General features: G+C 40.6%; 2 protein-coding genes across 14 annotated transcripts in view; one reads left to right on the plus strand and one right to left on the minus strand.

Annotated features, from left to right (window-relative positions):
* Positions 1-723, minus strand: part of KPNA5 (karyopherin subunit alpha 5) — an 86,468-nt gene extending 85,745 nt beyond the window's left edge. For both annotated transcript variants that reach the window (XR_016234534.1, XM_002714763.6), the window contains exon 1: positions 449-723. Coding sequence is in view for 1 of the 2 variants with exons in the window: in XM_002714763.6 (XP_002714809.2) it covers positions 449-452 (4 nt within the window). In the remaining variant the exon portion in view is untranslated. The remainder of the gene's footprint in view (positions 1-448) is intronic.
* Positions 17-16,493, plus strand: part of ZUP1 (zinc finger containing ubiquitin peptidase 1) — a 34,772-nt gene continuing 18,295 nt past the window's right edge. For 4 of the 12 annotated variants that reach the window (XR_011388560.2, XR_016234526.1, XR_016234527.1 and 1 more), the window contains exons 1-3: positions 6,213-6,814; positions 8,009-8,581; positions 15,138-15,248. Coding sequence is in view for 3 of the 12 variants with exons in the window: in XM_008263411.5 (XP_008261633.2) it covers positions 6,709-6,814; positions 8,009-8,581; positions 15,138-15,248 (790 nt within the window). In the remaining 9 variants the exon portion in view is untranslated. Of the gene's footprint in view, positions 269-973; positions 6,815-8,008; positions 8,582-15,137; positions 15,249-16,493 lie in introns of those variants that run through there. The other 8 variants (XR_016234529.1, XR_016234531.1, XR_016234533.1 and 5 more) reach the window with 5 other exon arrangements.

The raw sequence follows: 16,493 nt of genomic DNA on the forward strand, positions 1-16,493 counted from the left end.
TGGAGGGAGTGGGTGCGGCACCTAAGCTCTGGGACTGGGACCGGCCTCTTCCCCCGACACTGTGGCACCCCCACGAGCTGCCGGACCTGGCCGCTCGGAAGCAGAAACCGGCGGCAACGTTTGGCGAGATCGCGGATCGAGAACTAGCGAGAAACGGCGTGGCCAGGCAGCGACAGCAGACGACCGGCAGCCCACGGCTCCCGCGGAGGACCAACCGGGCCGGGCAGCGAATCTGGAATCGCCTCGCCTTCGCGTCTGAAAGCGAAAGGTGTGGCTGCCACGCCCCCCGCGACCACTGTCGCCTCGGCGAAACCTGAGACACTCCGGCAAAGCCAGGTCCCGAACCGTTCGCGAGGCAAGGGGCACATAAAAAGTAGCCCAGGCGCTGGCAGCACCCAAAGGGACAAGCCCAACACTCCCCCAACCTGGTCGTGTCACTCCCACTTACCCATTAACGTGCTACTCTCCTGTGCCCTGACTTCCCACCTCCCGGCGGTGACGGCTGCTGCGAGTGACAGACGGACGGCCACTCCGCCCCTACTGCGGAGGGCAGCGCGCCTGTTCGAAATCCAAGATGGCGGTCACCTGCGCCCCTTCCCCGAGACCCCGAGTCTCGGTTCCCAGAAGCCCTTGCAGGCGGCGGCGGCGGCGGCGGCGGCGAGCGGAGGAGGAGGCGTGTCCGCCCAGATCAGCCGACCGTGCTCCCAGTCCCCAGCCGCGGTCGGGCGCGTGGGCGCCTGCGCCAACCCCTGGATTTTAGTGGCCGCTGACTGTGGGGGAGGGACGGTTATAACGTGTTTGCCAGGGCTAGTAGTTGAAAAATAAACAGAGGGGAGGTATGTGTGACCAAGAAAGGAAGGAAATCTTGACACAGGAAACCTAGACAAAACTTTATGAAATATTAACAGGATTTTATCCGCCTTAAACACTTGGCCACCCTGACATTCATATTTCCCTCTTCCTCTCCTTCCAGAGAAGAAGAAACAATGGCCAACCTGTATACAAAAACAGAACACTAACCTATAACCTGAAGCAAGGAATCCAGCAAGACAACCTGCTATGCACAAGAACAAATCAGACCACTGCATGTAGCAACCAGTCGGCAAAGCCAAACAGTGGCCAGGACTTCACAGTTAACTGACAGCCTCCCTAATTTTTGTCTCCACTCCCAATTAAAGACAAACTATAGAGAGCCAAATGTGCCTTCACTCCTATATTACTACATTCAACACCCCGCTTCTACTGGTCCACCAATCAGGACGGATCTGAGTCAGAGAGTGGTGGCTGACTCCCTCACTATTGTCAGTGCTGAACAAATTTGTTGTTCCTTGTTCTCATTTAGGTGGTCTCCATTTGTTTCCACATACCTGAAGATGACTCTAAAGTATGTCTCCCTTCTGAGTAGACTTGGAATGGGTGTCTTTTCAGCAAGATCTGGGGTTTCTCAACCCCACTGAGCCTTTACATCCCTAAACCAATTAGTCATTAGATGTCATGGAATCAAGCCCAAGGAAGGTACCCACTCTTGAGTGAGACAGCTCCTTTAACCGGAGGACAATTTCTGGAATGCAACCTGACCTAGAACCCTTAGCAATATGGGAATAAGTGCGTTAGTCCTAAGGATTTGAGCAGTGTACCATAGATAACCACCACACACTTGTTCAGTTTTCCATGGAAAAACCATAACCTTCTTTCACTTCATGTCCACTCTTTCTCATCCCCTTTCCTGAGCCCTCTTCCCCTACCAGTCTCTAAATCTTGGTTTCCCAGTCCTTTTGTATTCACTCACTGCAGTGTCATGAAAGTGTACTTACCTACAACTTCTTTCTGCCAAATTAAAACCTCAGCCCTTGAGGTCCAAACTCATACATGCAACTTCCATTTGGATGACTGATGGCATCTCATATTTGATAACTCAAAACATATTTATTGATCCCTTTCCACTCTTACCCACCTCATTTTTTCTTTTTTTCTATTTCTGTAATGATGCCACCATGAAACCAAACGCTTCATTTATAAAACCTAGAAATTATCATCTATCTTTTCCTTTCTTTAGGATCTATTTACAAAACCACCTTCATCTGCCTACTCTGTCTGCTGACATCTGCTCCAGTGTTTCATCATCTCTTTCATAAACTCACTGTCCTGACTAAGCAGTCTCTGCCCATCGTGACTCCTTTACAATTTATTCCCTAACCACAAGGCAGAGTAATTTAAAATTAATATTTTATTTATTTTAACAAAATATAATTAAATATCTCTTAAACTCCAATATTACAAAGTTTTTTGTGTGAAGGTTAGCACTTCTCTCCCTGACCTTCCCAAATTGCCACTCTCCAGGAACTACCATTTTAAATTTGCTTATTGCATTCATATTTTGAAATCATATATTTATATTGATATTTCTTTTATATTTTTAGAAAATTTTAAAACTTTCATACATAATATATTGCTAATCTTTTATATGAGATGCTGATTTATCATTCACATCTATACTGGCTTTCCAACATGTGTGTACAAACACACACACCCACACAACTTCCTCATCTCACATCCTCTTATATATAATTCTATCAAAGTTATTTTGGTTAATGTATATGTAAACCATTTATATTAATAGTGATAAAAGCTGTACTCATGTTATACTGTAATTAATTTTATTTTCTTCTTTACATAGCATTTTCATTGTTCTAAATTTAATGACCACTTGTTTTCTGTCATCATTTGCTCAGTTTTCTATATGTTCATCATTAATTCATAATCAAACACACCACTAAATGTACGCATTAGTTTCCTATTGGTGTTATAGTAAATAGCCACAAATTTATTAGTTTAAAGCAACAGAGATTTTATTGTCTTATACTTTTAGAGGCCATAAGTCCAAAACAGGTATAACTGAGCCAAAATAAAGGTTCTAGCAAAGCTATGTTCTTTCTGAACACTGTTGGGAAAATCTATTTCCTTGTCTTTTCCAGTCCTTGTTTCCTGAATTCCTTGACTTATATATCCTTTCATTAATCACATCACTCTGGCCTCTGCTTTTGTTGTTGGGACTCCTTTGAAACTGGCCCTCATATTACCTTTGTATAAGCACAACTGTGACTATTTTGTGCCCACTGGATAATCTCCCCATCCCAGGATCCTTAGCTTAATCATATCACAGGCAGTTTTTGTTGTGTAAGGGTAACATACTCACAATTCCTGAGGATTAGAATTAGAATATGGACATCTTAGAGGGCCACTACTCTGTTGACCACAGGGCATAATTCTTTTTCTCAATGTAGTCATGAGCTTGAGGTGATCTGCAAGTTGCTTCTTCCCTCTCTCTGTTTATCCTTCCTCCACTTCCTTCCTCCCTTCCTCCCTTCTTCCTCTCTTCCTTCCCTCCCTCCCTCCCATTCTTCTCATTTTTATGTAGCTTCTTTTCAAATTCTACATCTTTGCTTTTTGCTTCCTTCCTTATTTTTGTGGAATCTTCCTGGGAAAGAATGAATAAAGAATAACGTTTTGGGGGCCAGTGCTGTGGCACAAAAGGTTAAAGCCCTGGCCTGGAGCGCCAGCATCCCATATAGGCGTCGGTTCAAGTCTGGGCTGCTCCTCTTCCAATCCAGCTCTCTGCTATGGCCTGGGAAAGCAGTAGAAGATGGCCCAAGTCCTTGGGCACCTGCACCAGTGTGGGAGACCTGGGGGAAATGCCTGTCTCCTGGCTTCGGATGGGTGCAGCTCCAGCCATTGCAGCCATCTGGGGAGTGAACCAGCAAATGGAAGACCTCTCTTTCTCTCTCTGTCTCTGCCTCTCTCTGTAACTCTTTCAAATAAATAAAATAAATTGTTAAAAATTAAAATCTTTTTTTTAAAAAAAAGAATAATATTTTGAGAGGCATGCACTGTGGTGTAGCAGGTAAAGCTGCCACTTGCAGTACTGACATCCTATATGGATGCCAGTTCAAGCCTGGCTGATCCTGGCTTCTGATGCAGCTCCCAGCTGATACACCTGGGAATTCAGTAAAAAATGGCCCAAGCCCTTGGGTGCCTGCATCCACGTGGGAGCCCTGGAAGAAGCTCCTGGATCCCGGATCAGCTCAGCTCTGGCCATTGTGGCCATCTGGGGAGTGAACCAGAAGATGGAAGACATCTCTCTCTCTCTGCCTCTGACTCTCTGTAACTCAGCTTTTCAAATAAATAAATAAATCTTTTTTAAACATTTAAAAATAAAAAAGAATAATGTTTTGAAACATTACCTTCAATTTCATTTCTTCGATCATTAATTTCCAAATTTATTTTCCTGATACTCCTTTCCATATCTCTTTTTGCTCAATGTGGGACCCAACTTATCATTTGACATTTTTTCTTCTATTTTCTAGCCATTATTCTGATAAATTTCTTTAGATTTATCTCTTAGGCTTATATTTAGGTATGTATTTTAAACCTATAACTGTAGTTTATTTACAATAATAATTTCCTATTTTTGATTCAGAACGTAATAATATCTTCTTAAACTCTCTGGGGATATTATTTTTTTGATATTTCATTTTTTCTTCCTTCTTTGAGTTTTTTCAGAATTCACTTTCATTTTTTAATTGTTTTGTTTTCCATCTTTCCTGTCATTGGTTGTACTCAAATGCCTGATGATTCATGAGTATCTATTCATTTTGAAGAATAATGCACTAAAGAAAATTATTTTGAGCTATACATCCATGGTGCTTGCTTATTCACCAATCTATGGCCCTATAACAGAGTGTTGAAATGGGACCTGGCTATTCCACTGGAGAACTTCCTAAAAGTCCATGTATCTAAATATTTGCTCTTGGGAAATCTATTTCTCTGGGGGGAAGCTTTCCAATTTCCTGCCTTGGAAGCACAAATCAGATATCAGAATATGAAGCAAGGAGGGGGATTCATAATTTAGTAATTTACTTTTCCATACTTCTTCCCTCCAACCATTTTCAGTCCAGAGGCTTTATTCATCTCTGCACTTCCGGGTTTATAGATTTTCTGGTGTGTGACTATTTTCTTCATGGAGTAAGCTTGTAGCCTTCTGCCTGGAGAGGAAAGATGAGTCACTTGGCAGCTGCTTTTGGAAGAAATCTGGAGGTGGGTTTCTAACTGCTCCTTATTTAGACTTTTAGCAAAATGTTACTTTTTTTTTCTCAGTCTCAAATTTCAACATCTTTCATCTGGCCTTGAATTTACAAACATTTCCAGATTTCTGAGGTTACGAACTAACTTGTTTTTTGTTGACTTCTCATCTTAGCTAAGGTAATTGTTGTTTTATGGAAACCTCATTAGCTTGTTTTTATTTTTTTACTCCTCTATTGTCATTTTAATATATTTTAAAGGAAAAGGAAATATAAATGTACATATCCAGTCTGCTATGTTTCACCACAACTACCTAGAATAAATTTTAAAAATATACAAGTTAACATTAGACATCACCTTCTTATTTAAATCCAATAGCTTTCAACAAGATCCTACATAATTTTGCCCCTGCATATAACTTTGACTTCCTCTTGTAATAACTCTCTCCCCTTCTATATTATGTTCTGAACACAATATATTCTTTTTGCTCTCACTTTATGCTTTCATTCTTATTTTATCTGCCAGAAATGCTCTTCATCCTGTTGATGCAAGATTTGTTCTTCAACACGCTCATCTGAGGGACCTTTTCTAACAGTATTCATATTTATGAACTCGATTTTTATTCGTAGCACTGTTTGTGATCCCTTTATTTATTGATTTTCTTTGCCTCATTGGAATGTCACCTTTGAATGTCCTGGATTTTTTATGTTCTGATTGCTGCTGTAGCTCCTGTTCTAAGCAGAATGCCTTTCCAGTCTGTAACTGTTGAATTAAATAACGACTAATGACAAAAATAAGGTACTTGTGATCTTCTAACCTTGAGTTTAAAAACCTTAGTTATCTCCACCTGTGGAGCTAGTGTGGCGCTTGGCACCTAATGCTAATATTAGAACTGAGTGCTAGCCAGCCAGGCCCTAGGCAATTAAGTAATGTCGACTCCTGCTTGCCCTAGGACTCTTCCTATGAATTCACTCAGATTGACTCTGAAAGACCTCACAGCCAAATGATTCTTCTAAGAAATCAGGACTTAGGACCCCTATGGGAGAATGAAAGAAACGATGGTGCAGTGACTACGACTACCAGAAGGCACCACAACCCAGGCTGACCGGAGCGGGGCATCCTGGGATTCCCTCCCTTCCTGCAGATAGAGGAAGTGCTGTTTTGAACGCGGAACTGGGGATTAAGGTTTCTTGGAGCTGCTCATTCTTTTCTAGTTAATTGTGAATCTCTGGCTCTGGGAGTGCTTGAGTTTAGACTTTCAATACAGGAGCGGTATTGGACGCCGCACACGCTCTCTTCTGCCAGCGGGACCCTGCTGCTGTAGCCGCGGGCTCGAAGAGGAAGCAGTGGGGTGCCTGGTGTTGCAGCTGCCGATCTCTGGGCGGGTAAGAACTGGCAATGCCAGCCCTCACTCCCCCAGCCTGGGCTGGTTTCGTGTCCTCGCTCCGGACGTTGGTCTGGAACTTTGCTCAGACTTGGACATTCCCGCCCTTACTGCGTCTTCCTCATACCGAGTCCTGCAACTGCCGTGGCCTTCGTGTGTGGCTCACTCACTTCTGAGGGCAAGTCCAGGTGCACCCTGTATCTGAGCTCACCCCAGCCATTGGACTCGATGAAACCCAGAGTGTGATGTTCATCTCCCTGGGGTGGGGGCCAGGGCGAGGGCAGGTGCTGCTCAGGGGGGTCTTCCTTCTAAAATCAAAGGCTGCTTTCACTTGGCAGAGAAATGAGAAAGGTGAGGACCACGTGCTAAATCTGTTAAATGAAGGGATCACTGCCCTTAGACTTTTATTTTGGTTGTCTATAAATAGTCTTTAGTGGGAAGGTGGTGGAGGTAATTGCTTTTTAAAAATTGTCATCACCTTGATATAGGAGCCAGTTCTTTATTAATCCATGTATTCCAAGAGTGACTACTGATCTAATTCAGCTCATTTTACCAACCGAACCTCAGTGAGATGAAATGTCTTACCTAGAGTAATGAAACCTGAAATTTTAAAACTGTTCTTGCACCTGCGGACGAAGCTCTCTTCCACTTTACCCCCTCAACTTTTCTCCTTTTGGTTGACATACAGCTGTGGAATTTTTGCTCCCATTGTTTTCTGGCTGTGGTGAACTGAGTCAAAATTCCCGTATGTGTAGATTGATAATAACAGTACTTAGGATAGTTACATAAACCTAAAGCTGCCTAAATGGTACCTGCAATTAAGATGTGTTTATTTTCCCTCCCCATTATAATTAACTTGAAAAGTTCTGTATTTAGATACATTAGTAGTTAAATAGGATTCTTCTCTTTGTTTTCTCTTATCTGACATCTTACCTGGAACACAGATATATATATATATATTTTTAAGATTTATTTATTTGAAAGAGTTACGCAGAGAGAGAAGGAGAGGCAGAGAGCGCATGTGAGAGAGGTTTTCTATCCACTGGTTCACCCCCAATTGGCCGCAACGCCCAGAACTATGCTGATCCGAAGCCAGGAGCCAGAAGTTTCTTCTGGGTCTCCCAAATGAGTGCAGAGGCCCAAAGACTTGGGCCATCTTCTACTGCTTTCCCAGGTCATAGCAGAGAGCTAGATTAGAAGTGGAGCAGCCGGGACTCGAACCAGTGCCGATACGGCATGCCGGCACTGCAGGCAGCGGTTTCACCTGCTATGCCACAGCACTGGCCCCTGAAACATATTTTAAAATACTTTATTTTTGGAATTATTATTTTTATTATTGCCTTTGTTTTCTTGAAAGCTAAAGCTGAAATGCAGTAGTGAAAATTTATAAATAAATATGAATGTTAAGGAACAATTAAAATACATAGAAAATTTTATCATCAAAGTAATCCAGCAGTAAATATGAAATTATTGTCCCAAATCATTTTATGAATTACCTTTTCCTTCAACTCTTACTCTGAAACTTAAAAATGTTTTCTTTTCCAGCTAGCTGTCATACCATGCTTTCTTGTGATATTTGTGGTGAAACAGTAAGCTCAGAGCCAGACATGAAGACTCATCTCCTGATCGTTCACATGGAAAATGAAGTTATATGTCCATTTTGCAAGTTGTCTGGTGTGAATTATGATGAAATGTGCTTTCATATTGAAACTGCTCATTTTGAACATAGCACACAAGAAAGAAACTTTGAGAGAATAAATACAGTACCTTATGGAAGTTCAGATAACAAGAAGGATAACACCTTGCAGGGTAGAACAGAAGTTAATTCGAGTATTCATTCAGCTTGTGCATCTAATCATCCAAAAAAATCAGCTCAAAACCTGCCTGAGGATGGTGCTTTAAAACATGACTTGTATTCAGAGAACTTAACTGAGTCAAGAAAATTCATGAAAGGTAGAGAAAAACAGCCTTGCTTAACAGAAATAAAAGGATCAATTTATGAAACCACATATAGTCTTCCTGAATGTCCATTCTGTGGAAAAATAGAGGATCATAGTCAAGATATGGAAACTCATGTGAAAACCAACCATGCTGATCTTTTAGATACTCCCTTAGAAGGTAAAGTATTCATTTTGATATAAATTATAAGTAACAGTAGTCTGTTTAATATTTGTGGTTTCCTGAAAATTGGTTTGTGAATCAGATTACTACAAATGTGTTTTTAAATTCAGTTTATGTGTATAGTAATATTGTTCATTTGCATTATTGCAACCTAAAAGTACAATGTATAAATGAAAAGAAATACAATGTTTCAGCTACACTGAGAGTAGTTTAAGAACCTTTGTGTCTAGTTTCCAGCAGGTAGACTTTTATTTCAAACAATCCAGCAGTGTTTGGACTGTTGTGGACTCCAACTTTGTGTTGTTGAATTCTAATTTGACTCTATTATGATCGGATATGATGTAATATCAGCTTTTAAAAATGTGTTGAGGCTTGTTTTATGGTTCAAGATTTGGTCCATCATCATACATGTTCCATGACTACCTAAAAAGAATCCTGTGCATCATTGGGTGGAGAATTCTATATATGTCAGTTAGATTGTGTTTGTACTCAGATTATCTCTATATTTGGTTATTTCCTTATAGTACTCTCTAACAGTAGTATCAGTTTTTGAGAATGGGTTGTTGAAATCCACAATTGTGAATTTGTCTGTTTTTCCTTCTAGCTCTCAGGTTTTGCCTCATGTATTTTGAGGATCTGTTGTTCATGAGATCTCATTCAGGATCTCATGTGTTTTCCTTATTGTTGAGCTTTAAGAGTTCCTTTATATTTTTGATCCAAGTGTTTTATCCAATACATATATTCCAAATATTTATTTATTTATTATTATTTTTTTGGACAGGCAGAGTGGACAGTGAGAGAGAGAGACAGAGAGAAAGGTCTTCCTTTGCCATTGGTTCACCCTCCAATGACCGCCACGGCCGGCGCGCTGTGGCCGGCGCACCGCGCTGATCCGATGGCAGGAGCCAGGTACTTCTCCTGGTCTCCCATGGGGTGCAGGGCCCAAGGACTTGGGCCATCCTCACTGCACTCCCTGGCCATAGCAGAGAGCTGGCCTGGAAGAGGGGCATCCGGGAAAGAATCCGGCGCCCCGACCGGGACTAGAACTCGGTGTGCTGGCGCCGCAAGGTGGAGGATTAGCCTAGTGAGCCACGGCGCCGGCCATATTCCAAATATTTAAACCCAGTCTGTACTTGCCCATTTCTGTGTCTTTTTACAGAGCTGAAGTTTTTAATTTTAATGAAGTACAACTTGATAATGTCCACTTTCATGTTTCATACTTTTGCTTTGTATCTAAAAACTCACAACTCCTAAGAATTTTATAGTTATGAGTTTTACACTTAGATCTAATATCCATTTTGACTTAGCTTTTGTAAAAGATATAAAGTTCATGTCTAGATACTTCTTGAAATGCATTTCCCTGATAATGAAATTAATTTCTTGCACAGTTATTTTAATTTCCTTTGTTGAAAAGTGCATATTAATTTTTATGTCTACTTTTCCAATTGCCTTTATATTCTTGTCCTATTTGGTATTGAGTTTTCACTTTCAATTATCTTAAATTTATTTTCAGTTCTAATACTTGACTTCAACTATATGCCATAGGCTTAATGCTTATCCTTTAAATTTCTATGGGATTTAAATATTCTTTGAAGTTTCCTTCTGCATGGTATCTAAAAAAGTGTCTTTATCCTGAGGTCATAAAGATAGTCTCATATATTTTCTTTTATGAATTTAACTGCTTTCTGTTTTTTTTACACCATCTGGATCTTTTGTGTATGTAGGTATTGTGTGTATTGTGTAAATTTGGGATCTAATTTTTAATTTTTTTCTGTATGAAAACCAGATTTACCACTGACTCATCGTAATTTTTGTGTATTTTAAGTTTTATGTCTGTGGGTTAAATTCTTTTTTTTTTTTTTTTTTTTAAGATTTATGTGTTTATTTGAGAAGCGGAGTTATAGACAAAGAGAGGGAGAGACAGAGAGAGAGAGAGGTCTTCCACCACTGGTCCACTCCCTAAATGGCCACAGTAGCAGAAACTGGACTGATTTGAAACCAGGAGCCAGGAGCTTCCTCTGGCTATCCCATGTGGATGCAGGGGCCCAAGGACTTGGGCCATCTTCCACTGCTTTCCCAGGCCATAGAAGAGAGCTGGATTGGAAGAGGAGCAGCTGGAACATGAACCAGCACCCATATGGGATACTGGCGCTGCTGGCAGAGGCTTAACCTACTATGCCACAGCGCTGGCCATTAATTTCTGTTTTGTGTGTGTGGTTTTTTTTTTTTTTTTTTTTAGTTCTGTTTTATTTGTGTACTTGGCTATTGTTTCTTCAGTATAATGCTTTAAATAACTATAATTTTATAAAATGTAAGAACAGTTCTTCCCTCTTTATTTTCTTTTTTATAAATTAACACCTTCTATGTTATTTCCTTATGCTTTTTTTTTTTTTTTTAAGATTTATCTTATTTATTTTGAAAGAGTTAACAGAGAGAAGTAGAGACAGAGAGAGAGGTCTTCTATCCACTGGTTCACTCCCCAGATGGCCACAACGGCTGGAGGTGAGCTGATTCAAAGCCAGGAGTCAGGAACTTCCTCTGGGTCTCCCATGTGGGTGCAGTTGCACAAGAATCTGGGCCATCCTCTGCTGCTCTCCCAGGCGCATCAGCTGGGAGCTGGATTGGAAGTGGAGTAGTCTGGACTTGAACTGGTGGCCATATGGGATGCTAGCACTGCAAACCGAGGCAGTAACTCTCTGTACCATAGTGTTGTTCCCTCTTTGTTTTCATTATCAATTAGACCTTCTCATTTTTAAAATTTTTGTTTGTTAGAACCAGTTTGTCAAGTTTTATAAAAATTTTGTTGGGCTGGCGCCGTGGCACAGTAGGGTATTCCTCCGCCTGAGGCACCTGCATCCTATATGGGTGCTGATTCTAGTCCCAGCTGTTCCTCTTCCAATCCAGCTCTCTGCTGTGGCCTGGGAAAGCAGTGGAAGATGGCCCAAGTGGGAGACCAGGAGGAAGCACCTGGCTCCTGGCTTCGGATCAGCACAGCTCCTGCTGTTGAGGCCATATGGGGAGTGAACCAATGGAAGGAAGACCTTTCTCTCTGTCTCTCCCTCTCACTGTCTGTAACACTATCTCTCAAATAAATAAATAAATCTTTAAAAAAATTTTGTTTAAAATGAGATCAAAGTACATCATAATTCAGGTCATCTTTTGCATCCCTCAATAAAACTTTGTCTTTTTGATTTCATTACACAATTGTTAAGCAGTAGTTTCTATTGCTTTTGTAAATTAGGTTTTTTTTCCTTATGTAGTTAGCTTTTACAAGTTTATAGAAACAGCATCAATTTATAATTAAGGTATCTAGTCGTCTTTAACTCTTACTAAGTTCGATAGTTGTCTGTTGATTCCCTGCATGTTATCTAAGTAGATGATTTTATCATTTGCTAATATCAAAAATTTTGTGGGCTTCTCCTTTAATAAATACTTGCCACTGCTGTGTACACTGTTTTACTGTATGTTTCTCATTAAACTACTGTAGGTGTTGTATATGGTAGTCATATGAGTCTAAATGTTTCATTGAGTAAAAAATGACCTGGTTTTCATTAGAAGTACAGAAGTGGGATAGACAGATAGCTGGCTTTAACCAACATTCAGTCACAGTACAGAAACAAGGGAGTTCAGTGATAGCTTAAGAGTATAATTATCACAAAGAAGATATGTGGAATTTAGACTGGAAAGCAAAAAAAAAAAAAAATACAAGAGGGAAGTAATGAATAATGAAAATATAAGCTGTGTATATAGGAGGCTTTGATTAGGTCAAAGACTTCAGAGTAGTAAGAAAGAAGTAAGGTAGAAGGATAAGTAGTTAGAAGAGATATGTTTGGAATGAACATTTCAGAGGTGGTTCTGTTACTGATGATCACAAACAGAGGGCATAATTATGTCATTCATTTGCTAAATTGGGGAGAAGGAAAAGACTGTTGGAAGTGAAGACAAAGTACTTTCCCTATGGATATGGAAGCTGCCAAGAAAGATGGTAGCAGAAGGATTATGAAAAGAAGATTTTGATCCAGGCACTGAAATCTTCATGAAATGAAAAGCAATGTCTAGCCCCTAAGAAGGATACAGAATGTTATATTGTGGTGACATGGACTAGTAAGAAGGTGTACTGTTGATGAAGGAAGAAAATGTGTTTGAAAGTGATGGAATGGAGAAAGAGAAATTTATTTTCTACTTCTAGGATCCTGAATTATGAAAAAAAAATTGTGTTAGGAGGCTGTCGAGGAAATTGGTGTCTCATGGGCTGAGCAATTAAACCAAGTACATGAAATTATACTTGGAGAATGATTTTGATAAGTGGAGTCAGATTAGTGGATATACTGTAAATACTTAAAAACTCTTCAGACCAATTAGAAGTCAAAGCTGGCCGGTGCCGCGGCTCACTAGGCTAATCCTCCGCCTAGTGACGCCGGCACACCCGGTTCTAGTCCCGGTTGGGGCGCCGGATTCTGTCCCGGTTGCCCCTCTTCCAGGCCAGCTCTCTGCTGTGGCCTGGGAGTGCAGTGGAGGATGGCCCAGGTGCTTGGGCCCTGCACCCCATGGGAGACCAGGAAAAGCACCTGGCTCCTGGCTCCTGCCATCGGATCAGTGCGGTGCGCCGGCCGCAGCGCGCCGGCCGTGGCGGCCATTGGAGGGTGAACCAACGGCAAAAGGAAGACCTTTCTCTCTGTCTCTCTCTCTCTCTCACTGTCCACTCTGCCTGTCAAAAAAAAAAAGTCAAAGCTGTGTTGATGATTATGTTCTCCCTAGATGATTCCCCTGGATGATGATGGCTAAACTGTGTGATTGAGGCTTTAGACGTCTGGTTATAAGGAAAGTATGTGGGCAGCAATGGGCATTTGGCTCAACAGTTAGGTCACTGCTTGGGATGCCAGCATCCCATAGTAGACTGCCAGGTTCGGGTCATGGCTACTTGCTTCTGACCCAGTATTCCTGCTAGTGCCCAACCCAGGAGGCACCAGGTAATGACTCAAGTACTTTGTCCCCTACCATCCACACGAGAGACACAGAATGAGTTCCAAGCTCTCTGGTTGGCCTGGCCCAACCCTGGCTGCTGAAGAGTGAACCAGTGGATGGAAGTTCTCCCATCATCTGTGTAAAAAGAGTTCATTTTAAAAAAGTATAAAATTACATAGTGATGTTAGGTGCAGTTGCTTAATGCTGAGGAAGGTTGGAGATCAGTTTAAACTAGAAGGAATGGAAGGGTTGGCTTGCAGTGGTGAGATGATCAAAGGGATGATCTCTGGGCATTGGCTCTGAGACATTTTATGGTAGAGAACTGGCTGAAAGATTTCTTTTATATCTTAACAACCTTACACATGGAAACCATATTTACATTTATCTCTTAGTGCTGCTGTAGGAAATATTTTTTCAGTGCTTGTAAATACTTCACTATTCTCTTGAGCTTTGCCATTACACTTCAGTAATTATTTTCTCTAATATTTAGATTTCTTTCATTTCTGTTTTCATTTCATAACTTTTTGCCCTGGTTTCTTACTTTTTTTCCCTTTTTTCTTAGATTTATTTATTTATTTCTAAGGCAGAGTTAAAGAGTGGGGCCGGGAACAGAAATCTTCCAGCCATTGGTTCATGCCCCAGATAGCTGCAATGGCCTGGGTTGGGCCAGGCCAAAGCCAGGAGCCTGGAATTCCATCTGAGTTTTCCATGGGGTTGGCAGGGACCCAGGCACTTGGACCAACCTCTGCTGCTTTCCAAGGTGCAGTAGCAGGGAGCTAGATCATTAGGGGAATAGCCAGTACTGAAAAACTCATTCGTTGGGTGGCTTAACTCACTGCCATAATCCCTGTCATGGTTTCAAAGATTCAGTTCCTTCTTTTATTTCAGTGAGGATTTTGAACATTTCTATTTTGTACTGTGATAGATTTACTCATAGCTCCATTTTTTTAGAGGTAGTTTTTTCATTTGGTGAGTTTCTGAACTGCTTCTCATGGCTCTGGATATCCTAATGTGTTTTGTAATTCACATTTTCATATTCATCTGTTTTAGTATTGATCTATTATGGGGGTGAAACAGATTTGTGGTGTCTTTACCTTGGCAATTCACAATCTCCAATTTCAGACCAGGCCTTACCTATATGGATTAATCAGTACTTTCACTTAGTGAAAATGCACAATTCTGGATTCCTCTTCTGTGCCCATTATAATCTAAGTCTTGGTCTTGCAGAAGATATCACTTCTGTTGTAGGCAAGCTGGACCATTCAATTTCATGTGTGCTGAGAATTTAGCACCAAAAACCCATATCTGTACTTGCCTCTGGTTACCACTTGAATTTTCTTCCTACTTTTCTTGTTCTGATTACAGATCTTAATGTTTATTCTTAGAATTTTCTTTTTTGGAGTGGTAAGAGAGGTGTTTACTTTGCTCAGACTTCCATCTTCATGCTAGATAAAGAAAAATAGTTTTTAAAGTCAACTATAAAAAGCTTTTATTTCTCTAATAAAGTTAGTAGGTGTTAGTTTTTGGCATGGGGTGAAAAATCTAAGAATTTCAAAATAAAATCAGTTCAATTGTGTCTCTCATACAGAATGTGATCGACCACTCTACGATTGTCCTATGTGTGGGCTCATCTGTACAGATTACCGTATTCTGCAGGAGCATGTTGACTTGCATTTAGAAGAAAGCAGTTTTCAACAAGGTATGATTATATGTTTAAACATAGAAAGTCTTCGTTTAATTTCTACTTCCTAAGACAAACCTAATTTCTAGATAAATTACAGACAGAAATCTTCATATTTAAAAATAAATCTGTTCCTTTACAGACTTCTTGTCTTGTACCCTTTGCTTTAGTTGTTCTACAGAAAAGTAAAGGGTGAATTATGGTGACTGACATCCAAACTGGGCTATGTGTCTTGAGTTTTGTCCCAGAGCACCAATATTTGGAGGGTGTACATGTTGAAGAAAATGATTTTTTAGTGTTATGCAATATAAGAAGTATTTTACTTATAAGTTGAGGCCATTCCTTCAGCAGCTAGAAGTATCTGAGCATACTGTACCACTGATCAGCAAAAATCATTGAACTAGGAAGCTGCCATGTGGCACTTATAATTTAAAAATGTCCCGAAGTTTTTCAGTGCATTTCCAGCTGCTTGCCTTAGCTTCTGAAATTACATGTCAATTTTATAATAACCCTGTAAAAACTCTATCTCCTGTTTTTTTTTTTAAAGATTTTATTTATTTATTTTAGAGGTAGCATTAGACAGTGTGGGAGAGAAGAGAGAAAGGTCTTCCATACGCTGGTTCACTCCCCAAATGGCCACAATGGCTGGAACTGAGCCAATCCAAAGCCAAGAGCCAAGAGCTTCTTCTGGGTTTACCATGTGGATGCAAGGGCCCAAGCATCTGTGCCATCTTCTACTGCTTTCCCAGGCCATGGCAGAGAGCTGGATTGAAAGAGGAGCAGCTGGGACTAGAACTGGTACCCATGGGATGCAGGTGCCACAGGCACAGGATTATCCTACTGAGCCACAACGCCCTATCTTTTTTAATGGCATTAGGTAATCATTATAGTGCCTTGAAAGTAGAACAATCCTATATGGGTTTTACAACTCAACTGAAAGAAAATATAAAGTAGACCCTAAGAGAAACCAGTTGTGTTCTCCCCTATTTCAGGTTCTTAAGGTAGATAGATAACTTCTATTAATGCAGGTACTCAATATTGAGTATCATAGTACCAGTATCAGTGACTTCCCTGGACAGCATTATCTGCTCATTTAGGCTAATCCTAAAATAAGAATTTCTGGAGCAAAAATGGAATAGTCCTGTGGTCGTTCTTTGCTTACTACTGCAGCTGGTGTGCTGTCTTTTGACAAAATTGCAAAGAAATTACTGTAGAAGAATAACCCTATTGGAGCTGAATTCTGATAATTCTAATTCAGTTTGT

Source organism: Oryctolagus cuniculus, chromosome 5, assembly GCF_051225735.1.
Source record: "Oryctolagus cuniculus isolate XC-2025 breed Fujian yellow rabbit chromosome 5, ASM5122573v1, whole genome shotgun sequence".
In the NCBI taxonomy this organism is placed as follows: domain Eukaryota; kingdom Metazoa; phylum Chordata; class Mammalia; order Lagomorpha; family Leporidae; genus Oryctolagus; species Oryctolagus cuniculus.